General features: G+C 45.8%; 1 protein-coding gene across 1 annotated transcript in view; it reads left to right on the top strand.

Moving 5' to 3' along the window:
- Positions 1–2791: 2791 nt before the first annotated feature.
- TRMT2B (tRNA methyltransferase 2 homolog B) overlaps positions 2792–14365 on the top strand; it is a 44841-nt gene continuing 33267 nt past the window's right edge. The window contains 3 exon segments of the mRNA XM_033213641.1: positions 2792–3113; positions 11265–11535; positions 12204–12258. Of these exon segments, the coding sequence (XP_033069532.1) occupies positions 11288–11535; positions 12204–12258 (303 nt within the window). The 5' untranslated portion in view covers positions 2792–3113; positions 11265–11287.

Raw genomic sequence — 14365 nt, 5'->3', positions numbered from 1 at the left:
CCCGAGCAGCTGGGATTACAGGCACCTGCCACTATACCCAGTTAATTTTTGTATTTTTAGTAGAGATGGGGTTTTCCCATGTTAGCCAGTTTAGTCTTGAACTCCTGACCTCAGGTGATCCGCCTGCCTTGGCCTCCCAAAGTGCTGGGATTACAGGCGTGAGCCACCTCGCCCAGCCTCAGGCAGTTTTTGATCAAGGGGAACTTTAGAATGGTGGTACTTGTCCAAGAGGGTGATGCTCCTGCTCGGTCAATTTTAATATGTTATTTCTGAGAGCGAATGTTGTAACCTCTCAGCTATCTTTTCCTTGCACCAAAATGAGAATGTTTGACAAATTCCTAGGGATTTCACTTTGCTGTGATTTGGTTGGCTAATAACAAAATTAAGTAAAAGGTTATCTTGGTTCCAGCTCTTATTTGAGTTAACAATATTCCTTATCATCTACGACATATCCACTTACTGACTTTCTGGTTGAAGGGTCTAACCTTTCCTATAATATGGGGTATTTATTTCCCCTCTTACAAATGTAATGATTTCACTTTTATAGAAGAACATGCTTTGCCAGATTAAATAAATATAAAGGGGTTAATGGCTAAATAATTACATTTTAACTTCTTTAATCTCTTTTCTCTCTCTACCCATCAGGGTTTTGCCTCCTTGTATGACAGGCCTGCTTTAAATGAATTTGCCTGGATGCTCAAAATAGGTGGAAGTGAGGGAGGAAATGCCTTTTCTCTTTCAGCAGACAAGATGGAATTCAGTTTAATTAATCAAATATTAATATTTATTGAGCTCGTATTGGACACCTGACTCTGTGCTAGGCACAACACAGAAGGCCAAAATGAGAAGTGATAAAGGAGCAGAGGGGCTTGGGAAGGCAAAGAAAGGGGAAGAGGAGGTGATAAAAGGTGTAGAGCTGTCTATCCATATAAGAGGGGATAATAGATGAGAAAGGGAAAATAGAGCCAAAGGTAAATTCTCTGGCCTGGTCTCACTTTATAGCCCTGCATGGGCCTAGAAAGCTGAAGCAGTGGTATGAGCTCAGATTTTGTTTATGAGCCGTGACAGCAGTTAGGATAGTGGCAATTTGAGTGAAACGTTTACATCCTCAAGGGTTTAGGATGGAAGTGAAATCTCTCTTTAAAAAATAAGAAATATATATGCGCAAGCACGTGCATGTGTGTGTGTGTGTGTTGTGGGGGCCACAGCCATTGGCCCCCTGAAGGTTCACTAAAATATCACTGATACGGGGTTGATTCATAGGAGAAAAGGCATACAAATTCATTTAACATGTACACATGGGAGCCTTCGTCATGGAGACCCAACCTCCCAATAATTAACAGAAGCTTATATATCATCTTGAAATTACACAAAGAGGCTGGGCGGTGGCTCATGCCTGTAATCCCAGCACTTTGAGAGGCCGAGGCGGGCAGATCACGAGGTCAAGAGATCGAGACCATCCTGGCCAACATGGTGAAACCCCGGCTCTACTAAAAATACAAAAATTAGCTGGGCGTGGTGGTGCGTGCCTGTAGTACAGCTAGTAGGGAGGCTGAGGCAGGAGAATCGCTTGAACCCGGGAGACGGAGGTTGCGGTGAGCCGAGATCACACCATTGCACTCTAGCCTCGGCAACAAGAGCAAAGCTCCGTCTCAAAAAAAAACTGAAAAATAAAAAATAAGTGGCAGATCTGGGCTTTGAATTCTATTCTGACTGACTCAATGTTTGCTACTATTTGAAGTATTGGGCCTTGTTTAATTTACTACTGTACTCACTAAGGCTAACGCATTGCCTTACACATAATAGGCATGTTATGCTTTGAATAAATATTAATAAATGAAATGTTGACTACAAAGTGTTTTCCACTTAAGCACAATTATTATTAAGCATAAAAATTAAGTATCATTAAATGTACGTTCACTTTTTGTTTTTGAAACAGAGTTTCACTCTTTTTGCCCAGGCTGGAGTGCAGTGGTGTGAGCTCCACTCACTGCAAACTCTACCTCCTGGGTTCAAATGACTCTCCTGTCTCAGCCTCCCAAGTAGCTGGGATTACAGGTGTGCGCCACCATACCCAGCTAATTTTTGTATTTTTAGTAGAGACGGGGTTTCACCATGTTAGTCAGGCTGGTCTCGAACTCCTGACCTCAGCTGATCCTTCCTCCTCGGCCTCCCAAAGTGCTGGGATTACAGGTGTGAGCCACAGTGCCCAGCCTGGTAGGTTCACTTTGCTGTAAATTTTACTCTATTAAAGCAACAATATTTTACAGCACACAGATGTGTGTATACCTCAAGTTTTCTTACTCATGTGGCTGGGCTACTGAATGTAGTCCAGGAGGTAGTGAATCAATAAAAAAGAGACATCTGTCTTCTTTTTGAGTTCTGTAGTTGAAGAAAAAAATTATTTCTGAAGGTTTAGGATTTAATAGTCTTGAGTGGGATCCAGTGAAGAAACTATAAAGTATTTTTCTGATGCAGTGTAAAATAGAGAATGAATGCCTGAAAAACCCCACGGCTCAGAATAGGCCTGACTTTTACCAAAGGATGCCATTTCAGGAAACCACCCTGCTCCTCATTTCCCAATCTTCCAACCTATTATGGATCTGATGTCTGCAATTCTACCATTAGAAAACTATTCCTTAAGTTGGAAGACTTAAACTGCAAGCACCCCAGGGATGGGTAACGCAGTTAACACTGTAGTCTGAGTTTCTTCGTGAGTCTCTTATGTAGATCCACCAATGGGACAGTGAGAAAAAGAGCAGGTGGTGGGCGGGGCCGCGGGGAGGGGAGGAGAAGAGAACTTAAAGGAAGGCGGCGGGTATTAGGGCTATGAGTGCTTTTAAGGAAGGTCTCCATAGAAGGTTCCACCAGCAAAGTAGGGAGGGGCACTCCCCGAGCGGAGTCGGGGTGCCGGGGCCTGCTGCCTCGCCGACGCTGGGAGGAGCCCCGCGTCCCGCCGCGCTTGCCAAGGGTTGGCTGCGCTTGCGGCGGGAGTAGAGGCGCCTTGCGCACCAGGAAGTGACTGTTTCCCCGCCGCAGCAAACCAGGCCATCCGCTGGCCTTTTAGTTTGCCGCCTCGGGTTTGTAAGAGGATTTATTGGTTATGAAGTAAGGTAAGGTGGAGAAATAGCCCGGAAAACCTGATTTAACCCTTGCGTTACAGAAAACTCCCTACTATGCCAAACTGTCCGCGGGGCGGGAAATGGAGGAGGCAGACGGGGCTGGGGACGGGACCCGACGGTGACTGCGCAAGGTCGTGTCCAGCCTAGCGTGGGCCTGTGCCCTAACTCCTCCCACTCCCTTACTTTACGTCCTTCCGGGGCCCTGCAGTCCGGCCAAATTTAGTGGTATCCTTTCCTAGCGTCTCCTCTTTGTTAACCCTTCCTACAGACAGAGTGGGCAGAACTTGCCTAAAGAAGAAGGGAATGGAAGGGCTAGTGGAGTCTTGTTGGGGAGACAAGGACCTAACTGCCTGTGGGCTGCAGTCGGATACAGCAGAGAACCCATTTGCTCATTTGGTTTAGCAAGGAATAGTGTTTGGGGCCGGTCCAACTGAAGGAAGGGTGAGCAGAGTGCAAGCAGGATCCTTGTCGGTGGGTGAACATTTTGCTCCAGAAGGGTTCCTTGGCCCTGCGCAGGTCACACCTACCACATAGTCTCTTTGATTTGAACCTCTCGGAGCACAGGAGAGTTAGCCTGCCTTCCTATCTGGGCTACTCTGGACTCCATGGCTCTTCCTGATCAATTCCTGAGGCAGGTATAGAACAGTCGAGCACAACTGTTCACACACCTTTTTTTTTTTCTTTTGCTAAGGAAAAAACGCCCAAGCATTTATTTATTGTTTTTATTTTTATTTTTTGAGACGGAGTCTAGCTCTGTCGCCCAGGCTGGAGTGCAGTGGCGCGATCTCAGCTCACTGCAACCTCTGCCTCCCAGGTTCAAGTGATTCTCCTGCCACAGCCTCCGGAGTAGCTGGGATTACGGCGCCCGCCACCACGCCCAGCTAATTTTTGTATTTTTAGTAGAGACTGGGTTTCACTGTGTTGGTCAGGCTGGTCTCGAGCTCCTGACCTCGTGATCCACCACCTCGGCCTCCCAAAGTGCTGGGATTATAAGCGTGAGCCACCACACCTGGCTCCCAAGCGTTTATTTATTGTATTTTTTATTTTTTTGAGATGGAGTTTCACTCTTGTTGCCCAGGCTGGAGTGCAATGTTGGGATTTCGCCTCACTGCAACCTCTGCCTCCCAGGTTCAAGCAATTCTCCTGCCTCAGCCTCCCGAGTAGCTGGGATTACAGGCGTGCGCCACTGCACCTGGCTAATTTTGTATTTTTAGTAGAGACAGGGTTTCTCCGTGTTGGTCAGTCTGGTCTCGAACTCCTGAGCTCAGGTGATCTGTCCTCCTCGGCCTCCCAAAGTGCTGGGATTACAGGCGTGAGCCACTGCACCCGGCCCCAAGAACTTATTTAAAACAGGACAAGATATAAAAAGGAAATAGTCTCTTCTGTGAACAAATGCCTCCCCTGACATTAAGAAACGAAGAAACAACTCACCTTGACTGGTATGAGTGTGCTGCCTTGAAAAAGAAATTTCACCACAGAAGTTACTAAATATGACAGGCTGTTTTAGACCATACTTGATAATTTGGAAGAGACCTAGATGGACAAGGTCCCTCCTGCTGGGGTATAGGGCAAATGAACTAGTCATGGCGGAGTCACCAGTCAGAGGACCCACACACTCACAAAAAAAGTCTAAATGTTGTTGGGGTGGGAATAGCTGTCTTCAAATTCCTCAGCTCCTTGTCCCTCCTCTGCAAATCCTCAATTGGGCCTGCAGTTTCCTTCCTCCTGACTTCCTGCTGACTGGAGGGACAGGACCCCTCTCCTAGATCAGCTCTACTCCTTCCCCTGTAGTCTGGGCTTCAAGGCCCCTGGCCTCCTCAGACCCACCAAGTTATTCTTTGTGTCTCTTGCCTCTTCATTCATTTCCTTTCTCTGGCTTTTGCCATTCTCCATATCAAACATGTACATTCTCTCATAGCCCACACACTTTTTTTTTTTTTTTTTTTTTTTTTTTTGAGAAGGAGTCTCTGTTGCTCAGGCTGGAGTGCAGTGGCATGGATCTCGGTTCACTTTAACCTCTGCCTCCCGGGTTCAAGCAATTCTCTTGCCTCAGCCATCTGAGTAGCTCGGATTACAGGCATGTGCCACCACACCTGGCTAATTTTGTATATTTTTGGTGGAGACGGGGTTTCACCATGTTGGCCAGGCTGGTCTCGAACTCTTAATCTCAAGTGATCTGCCCGCCTCGGCCCCCCAAAGTGCTGGTATTACAGGCGTGAGCCACCCTGGCTTTTTTTTTTTAGACAAGGTCTCCCTCCTAGGCTGGAATGCAGTGGCACAGTCATAGCTCACTGCAGCCTTAAACTGCTGGACTTAAGTGATCCTTCTGCCTCGGCCTCCTAAGTAGCTAGGACCACAGGTGTGTGCCACCACACCTGGCTAATTTTTAAAATTTTTTGTAGAGACCGGATCTCGCTGTGTTGCCCAGACTGATCTCAAACTCCTGGCCTTAAGCAATCCTCCTGCCTTGGTCTCCCAAAGTACTGGGAGTTATGGTTGTAAGCCACTGCACCCGGCTGCCACACACTTTTGATTGTATTAACAGGTAGTCCAACATAGGCCATAACCTCACTACACTCCAGCAGGCACTCATGTAGAGGGTCAGAAAACTTACGTGTGTATGTGTGTATGTTGTTTTTGAAATTTCCCACATAACTGTACTCATCCTCAGCACTTGCATGCATTATTACATCTTGTCAGTTTTGCAGGTTGGAGATGTTGAGGCATGAAGAAACCAAGTGATATGCTTTGAATCAGAGCCTAAGGAAGGGCAGTGACACATATTGAGCACTGGCTGTCTTAAGCACAGTCCTGAACATGTCATATATATGAACGCTTTTAATTCTCACCAAAACCGTAAAGATAGGTGTTCTTAGTCCTATTTGTATAGATAGTGACACTGAGATTCATAGTGCTTAAGTAGTAATATCTTGCCTAAAACCGCTTAGCCAGTGAGAAGTAGAGCTGGGATTAGAACATGGCTCCAGCTGAATGCGGTGGCTCATGCCTGTAATGCCAGCACTTTGGGAGGCTGAGGCAGATGGATCACTTGAGGTCAGGAGTTTGAGACCAGGGTGGCCAACATGATGAAAACCCGTCTCTACTAAAAATACAAAAATTAGCTAGGTGCAGTGGGGGGTGCCTGTAATCCCAGCTACTTGGGAGGCTGAGGCAGGAGAATGGCTTGACACAGGAAGTAGAGGTTGCAGTGGGCCAAGAATGTGCCACTGCACTCCAGCCTGCGCGACAAAGTAAGACTCTTCCTTTTTTTTTTTTTTTTTGAAACAAAGAACATGGCTCCAAAGCCCGTGTTCTTTACTGTCTTGTTGCCTCTTGATGGGGGGGGTGTTGAGTGGAGGGTGCTATCATTAACACCTGAACTCTGGGCCAGCTTAAATATATTCTGTAAAAAGTTTGAAATCCCCCCAAATGTCACGTGCTATGACAGTCACTTTCTTTAGTACTTTGTAATCATACAAAATGGTGTATGGGCTAAATATTGCAGCACCTATGTCGTCATCCTCTAGGTTACTTATTGATCCTGGAATGTTAATTTAGCAATAATTTGTGTGTGTGTGTATGTATGTATAAATATAAAATTCTGAATAAGGCTATGACTTAACATTGGGATGAAATCCAAGGTAGAGCTTAAGGGCAAAATACAAATTTCACAGCAGGTTAATAGGATGTCAGGCTAAGTCCATTCAAGTGTCCTAAGTACTTAAAATAGGTGCTTATGGCTAGGCATGGTGGCTCATGCCTATAATTCCAGCACTTTGGGAGGCCAAGACAGGAGGATTGGTTGAGTCCAGGAGTTTGAGACCAGCCTGGAAAACATAGTGAGACCCCATCTCATTTTTTTTTTAAGATGGAGTCTCGCTCTGCTGCCCAGTTTTGCTCTGTTGCAGTCTTGGCCCATTGCAATCTCTGCCTCCCAGGTTCAAGCAATTCTCTTGCCTCAGCCTCCTGAGTAGCTGGGATTACAGGTGCCTGCCACCACGCCTGGCTAATTTTAGTATTTTCAGTAGAGATGGGGTTTCGCCATGTTGGCTAGGCTGGTCTCGAACTCCTGACCTCAGGCGATCCGCCTACCTCGGCCTCCCAAATTGCTGGGATTACAGGTGTGAGACACCATGCCCGGCCCACCCCATCTCATTTTTAAAACAAACAAAAACCAGGTGCTTTCACAGCAATGTAGATGTATCGTAGAGTCCTGTGTTGCAAAGGGAAGCCCTCTACTTGTGTTCTCAGTGTCACCCATGTTAACTCTTCCAGCTTTTGTCTCATTGTTACTCCCATTGTTCCTTCTCCCACTCCCCTCTTTCAGTGTTGCCACCTCTACTCAGTTAAATACTGTCTTTAAACACATCATGACAGTTACTATTAATACTTACTGAAGAGATTTTGCCAGGTGTTGGACTCTGCTCAGAGGTTCACAAACATACCTGTCTGATCTTCTGCTAAGTCCTTTTTTTTTTTTTTTTTTAAATCGAGACAGGGTCTTGCTTTGTCGCCCAGGCTGGAGCATGATCGTGGCTGCCTGGGCACAAGTGGTCCTACCACCTCAGCCTCCCGAGTAGCTGGGACTACAGGCACATGCCACCATGCCTGGCTAATATTTTAATTTTTGTAGAGATGGGGTCTCCCTGTGTTGTCCAGGCTGGTCTCAAACTTCTGGGCTCAAGTAGTCCTCCTGTCTTGGCCTCCCAAAGTGCTGGGATTATAGGCGTGAGCCACACTGTACCTGGCCTAAGTACTTTTTTTTTTTTTTTGAGATGGAGTTTCACTCTTGTTGCCCAGGCTGGAGTGCAGTGGCTTGATCTCGGCTCACCACAACCTCTGCCTCCTGGGTTCAAGCGATTCTCCTGCCTCAGCCTCCTGAGTAGCTGGGATTACAGGCAGGCGCTACCACATCTGGCTAATTTTGTATTTTTAGTAGAGACAGGGTTTCTCCATGTTGGTCAGGCTGGTCTCGAACTCCTGACCTCAGGTGATCCACCTGCCTTGGCCTCCCAAAGTGCTGGGATTATAGGTGTGAGCCACTGTGCCCAGTGGCCTAGGTACTTTTTATTAATTATCTTCTTGTAACTCCTACAACCACTATATAAGGTAGATACCATTGTCTCCATTTTACAAGTGAAAAAAAGGAATGTCAGAGAGAATGATTAACTTGGCAACGGCCACCTAGGTAGTGAGTGGTGGGACCAGTGGACCACCCAGGACAGGTCTGGCTATCTGACTCTAGGATCTGCACTCCTAAAATCTCAAAGCCTTCATTTGTCCCCACTGCCTGCCACTTCCCATTGCCTTCTTTCCCTTCTTTCTTTTGTCCCAGACATAATGGATGTGATACTGCCTTCCTCAGAGGTATCTGCCTTGGCCTCCAGGCCTCCAGGCTCTCTTGACTCTCCTTTTGAGACACCAGCATCTCTTCTTGCTCTCCAAATATTACCTTTCTCCCAGATATAGTCATTGGCCTTTTGCTCTTGCCTTTACTCAAAGTACTTTTTGAAAAATTTTTTATTTTGGTTGATTTATTTATTTATTTATTTAATATTTTTGAGACTGAGTCTCTCTATATCGCCTAGGCTAGAGTGCAATGGTATGATCTCAGCTCACTGCAACCTCCACCTCCCAGGTTGAAGCGATTCTTGTGCCTCAGCCTCCCGAGTAGCTGGGACTACAGGTACACGCCACCATGCCCAGCTAATTTTTGTATTTTTGGTAGAGACGGGGTTTCACCATATTGGCCAGGCTGGTCTCGAACTCCTGACCTCGTGATCCACCTGCCTTGGCCTCCCAAAGTGTTGGGATTACAGGCATGAGCCACTGCACCCAGTCCTAATTTTTGTATTATTAGTGGAGACGGAGTTTCACCATGTTGGCTAGGCTGGTCTGGAACTCCTGACCTTGTGATCTGCCCACCCTGGCCTCCCAAAGTGTTGGGATTATAGGCACGAGCCACCGTATTTGGCCTCAAAGCCCTTTTTGATCTTACAGCTTGTGTTATAGACACTCAATGAAATCTGTAGCCCTGCCGTCTCTGTCGATCTCTCTACTTGTCCTACTGCTTCTCTACTTACTTGTTAGACATTTCCATTTGGATATTTCCCTACCATTCTAAACACAATATGTCTCAAACGTGAACTTCCTTTTTGTTTTTGTTTTTGAGACGGAGTCTCGCTCTGTCACCCAGGCTGGAGTGCAGTGGCACGATCTTGGCTCACTGCAACCTCTGCCTCCTAGGTTCAAGCGACTCTCCTGCCTCAGCCTCCTGAGTAGCTGGGACAATAGGTGCCTGCCGCCATGCCTGGCTAATTATTGTATTTTTAGTAGAGACAGGGTTTCACCATATTGGCCAGACTGGTCTCGAACTCCTAACCTCGTGATCCGCCCGTCTCGGCCTCCCAAAATGTTGGGATTACAGGAGTGAGCTACTGCACCCGGCCGAACTTGCTTTTTATTAGCCTCCTTATTTCATCTTTAATTCTCTACACAAGGCCTGCATCATCTCACTGTTACCTTCACAATAAAGTCCATGTTTTATTCAGGCATGAACATTCTTTCAGATCTCACTTTGACTTAACTTTTCAGCCTGTTGCCTCTATTCCTTAAAATGAACTACTATTTTAGTCAGACTGGTCTCCCTGCTGTCCTTCAAACATGTAATTCATCTCTCTGCCATCCTTTAAGACTCAGTTTCTGGCTGGACGTGGCAGCTCACACCTGCAATCCCAGCACTTTGGGAGGCCTAGGTGGGAGGATCACTTAAGCCCAGGAGTTTGAGGCCAGTCTGGGCAACATAGCAAGACCTTGTCTCTACTATGTTTGTTTGTTTGTTTGTTGTTTGTTTGTTATTTATTTGAGACGGAGTTTCACTCTGACGCCCAGGCTGGAGTGCAGTGGCATGATTTTGGCTCACTGCAACCTCTGCCTCCCGGGTTCAAGTGATTCTCCTGCCTCAGCCTCCTGAGTACCTGGGACTACAGGCGTGCGCCACCATTCCCGGCTAATTTTTGTATTTTTAGTGGAGGCGGGGTTTTACCATGTGGGCCAGGATGGTCTCGAACTCCTGAACTAGTGATCTGCCCGCCCTGGCCTCCCAAAGTGTTGGGATTACAGGAGTGAGTCACTGTGCCCAGCCTTATTTATTTATTTTTTTTGAGACAGAGTTTCTGCTTTTGTTGCCCAGGCTGGAGTGCAATGGTGTAATCTCGGCTCACTGCATCCTCTGCCCCCAGGTTCAGGCAGTTCTTCTGCCTCAGCCTCCCAAGTAGCTGGGATCGCAGGCATGCACGACCACACCCAGCTAATTTTGTATTTTTAGTGGAGACAGGGTTTTGCCATGTTGGCCAGGCTGGTCTCGAACTTCTGACCTCAGGTGATCCACCTGCCTCGGCCGCCCTAACTGCTGGGATTACAGGCATGAGCCACTGCTCCTGGCTGTCTCTACTATAAATTAAAAGAATGGTGTGATAGTGCACACCTGTAGTCTCAGCTACTCATGTGGCTCAGGTGGAAGGATTGCTTGCACCTAGAAAGTCAAAGCTGCAGTGAGCCATGATTATGCCACTGCACCCCAGCCTGGGCAACAGAATGAGACTGTCTTAACCAAAAAAAAAAAAAAAAAAAAAAAAAAAAAGACTCAGCACCATGCCTCCCTGCTCTGGGAAGCCTTTTCTGAGCACTCATCAGGAACCAAGCATACTGTGTTATTTCCTAATGTCTTTTCCTGTGTCAGCATTTAATCTCGTTAATTAGATTGTAACCTTTGTAACCCCTCTGCTGTCTAGTGTGGCATGATGTCTTGCACATAGTAAGCACTTACTAAATATTAGCTGCTTGATTGGCTGTTGGTTAGGAAGTTGGAATAGGGAAAGAGATTTGTCATAGAAATATATCCAGAGATTTGAACTCTTTCCTGGAGGACAGAGACTATGTTTTCCCCTATCTCTTTATTTTGGGAACCAAAACATACCTTGCATGCAGTAATTCAGTTCTGCTCAACAGGCTTGCTTTTACTGTCTGCTGTGTGCCAGCATTCTGCTAGGTGCTTGAGTTCCATAAGGGTTTATAAATGGATGAATGGGTTTGGTAGTTGTGCTTCCATTCCCAACCTCTGTGTGTGTACCTTTCATGCAGGTGGATTTCAGTGTGTTCTTTGGATGGCAGGCCTTAAGAGAAGAGTCCCAATGCACAGCCTCAGATACTTCATCTCCATGGTGGATCTCTTCTCCAAATCAGGACTGCTTCCCTGGTATGCCAGAAATCCACCAGGATGGTCACAGCTCTTTCTGGGCACAGTATGTAAGGGAGATTTCACCCATGTGATAGCCACAAAGTGTCAGAAAGGACAAAAAAGTCAGAAGAAACCAAGTCATCTTGGACCACTAGATGGTTCCTGGCAGGAAAGGTAAAGGCCAGGCTGATGTCCTCTCTCCTTAGCAAGTCTCAATCTGTGCATCTACTGAAAGTCTGTATTCCTAATGTAACTAATGTAGCATTACAAGGATTTGTGGGGCCACCTGAGGTAGGATACCCAGGGCAAATTTGAGGACGTCTGAAGAATATTGGTGGAAATGCTTTGGGGTTGCAGAAACCGTTCTCTTTGTCTTGAGTGTGTTTTTATCAGAAAGAAGATACTAATCTGGGACCTTGTCTTTAGTAAGTCCAGGACAGGTTTGCTGAAAACCAGGAACCCAGAATGATATTAGATGGATTAGAGATGAGTAGTCCCATTGCAGCCATATAAGCACAAATATACCTCATTTATGCAACACATGTATTTTCTAAATCAAATTATATTTTAAAAGCATTAGGAAGATAAGCTATTTAAAGAAACCCAACAGTGAAGCCTTTGTAATATGATTAATTACCTCCTGATAAATCTGGATTTTTCTTTTATTAGGTTTGCTCCATCTGTTCTGCTTTGTTAAGTAGACAACATCAAAATGGGCTGTTCTCCCAGACTCCATCTCCCTAGAGGGCATGAGAGTTAGGTCTTCTGAAAGTACTTATGAATAGTAGGTGCTCAGTACATATTTATATAATTAGAGAATTGCCTGAATTATTTTATTCCAGGCTGGCTGATGTTGTTACACCACTCTGGAGGTTGAGCTATGAAGAACAGCTCAAGGTAGGTGACCAGCCTAAGTCTTTACCCCTCCTTTCCAGGAGAATGGTGCTAGACTCGTAGGAGGCTTGACTGGGCAGTTATTTATTTATTCATTTTTAATTTTAAGTTTTTTTGAGATGGAGGCTCGTGCTGTGGCCCAGGCTGGAGTTCAGTGGTGCAATCTCGGCTCACTACAACCTCCACCCCCCCGGGTTCAAGCAATTCTCCTGCCTCGGCCTTCTGAGTAGCTGAGATTATAAGCATGCGCCACCATGCCCAGCTAATTTCTGTATTTTTGGTAGAGATGGGGTTTCACCATGTTGGCCAGGCTGGTCTTGAATTCCTGACCTCAGGTGATCTGCCTGCCTCAGCCTCCCAAAGTGCTGGGATTACAGGCGTGAGCCGCCGCGCCAGGCCTTGACTGGGCAGTTCTATGCAGAAGCCCAAGCAGCTCCTTAAACTCATTATGCTATTGACTCCAAAATTGGAACTTTAGGCCAATTATATCTTCCTCACTCTAGACCCATAGATCCAAATGTGTGTTTCCTCTCTTGCTTGCGTTTTTGTTATACTTATAGCTCTGTGTATGTGAGTAGTAGTGCTCTTGCTGTTTCACATGTAGCTGTGCTTTCCAACATGGTAGCCGGTAGCCATATGTGGCAATTTAAATTTGAATACAGTCAGTTCTGCTGCTTAATTCTAAATAAGCTCTACTGCTTATTTAGAAAAGAGAAATTTATTCTAACTAATTGACATATTAGGGAAAATTTGAGTATAATGCAAATTTCATGTTTACTTAGAAGTAATTTTGTCCATAAGAAACGCTAGATGAAAGGAGACCATACTCAGCTGAACTGAGCTATTTAAGAACATATAAAATGAATGCATGCACATACCTCAAACATCTACCAGCTCCCTCAGTTCCCCCAGTGTGTTTGTTATAAGCCATACCCATCCACATCTGGTGTTAGAACTTTCCATCTGACTCACATAGCCCTCTTTTTATGACTTCATGATAACTCCAAGTTGCAATTCTTTTTTTTTTTTTGAGGTAGAGTCTGGCTCTGTTGCCCAGGCTGGAGTACAGTGGCGTGATCTCAGCTCACTGCAACCTCTGTCTCCTGGGTTCAAGTGATTCTCCTGCCTCAGCCTCCCCAGTAGCTGGGACTACAGGCACATGCTACCATGCCAGGCTAATTTTTATATTTTTAGTAGAGACAAGGTTTCACCATGTTGGTCAGGATGGTCTTGAACTCCCAACCTCAGGTGATCTGTCTGCCTCGGCCTCCCCAAGTGCTGGGATTACAGTCGTGAGTCACTGCGCCTGGCCCAAGCTGCAGTTCTTCTGATACCCACTTCCATAAGCAAACTTGGCCATTGTCAGGGTAAAGTGTTATCCTTATTGTAGTATTCATGTTTCTTTCTTTTCTTTCTTTCTTTCTTTTTTTTTTTTTTGAGATAGTGTCTCACTCTGTCACCTGGCTGGAATGCAGAAGTGTGATTACAGCTCACTGCAACCTCTGCCTCCAGGGCTCAAGGGATCCTCTCACCTCAGCCTCCCTAGTAGCTGGGACTATAGGCGTGTACCACCATGCCTGGTTAATTTTTTGTATTTTTTGTAGAGACAGGGTTTTGCCATGTTGCACAGGCTGGTCTCGAACTCTTGGATGCAAGCGATCCACCTGCTTCAGACTCCCAAAATGTTGGGATTATAGGCATGAGCCACCGTGCCTAGGTTACTATTCATATTTCTTAACTACTTGCCATGTACAAAACAGCGTTGCTGTTTTTATTAGGTTCTTAATCTTTTCTGTGGTGTTACTGATCACGCCACTGCCCTCCAGCCTGGGTGACAGTGTGAGACTCCATCTCAAAAAAAAAAAAAAAGAAAAGGAAAAAAAAGAAAGCTCAGGAATGGAATCTGGGAATGGATAACTGAAATTAAGTCTCAGAAATATGCCACTGTGATTCCCCTCACTGATACACAGCTCCCCTACCAATTCTTTTAAGGTAGATTTACCACAGAATTCCTTAAAGTTTTGGAATGTTGTATGCCTAATCCTGTTTTTCCCATGAGCCTTGAGATCTTTTTGTGAGTGATTTTGCATAGCGTGGTATAGGAACACTT

The sequence above is a fragment of the Trachypithecus francoisi genome, unplaced genomic scaffold (genome assembly GCF_009764315.1).
Source record: "Trachypithecus francoisi isolate TF-2019V2 unplaced genomic scaffold, Tfra_2.0 Contig00054, whole genome shotgun sequence".
In the NCBI taxonomy this organism is placed as follows: Eukaryota; Metazoa; Chordata; class Mammalia; order Primates; family Cercopithecidae; genus Trachypithecus; species Trachypithecus francoisi.
The sequence above is the reverse complement of the archived record's forward strand: the minus strand, read 5'-3'. Positions and strand labels throughout refer to the sequence as shown.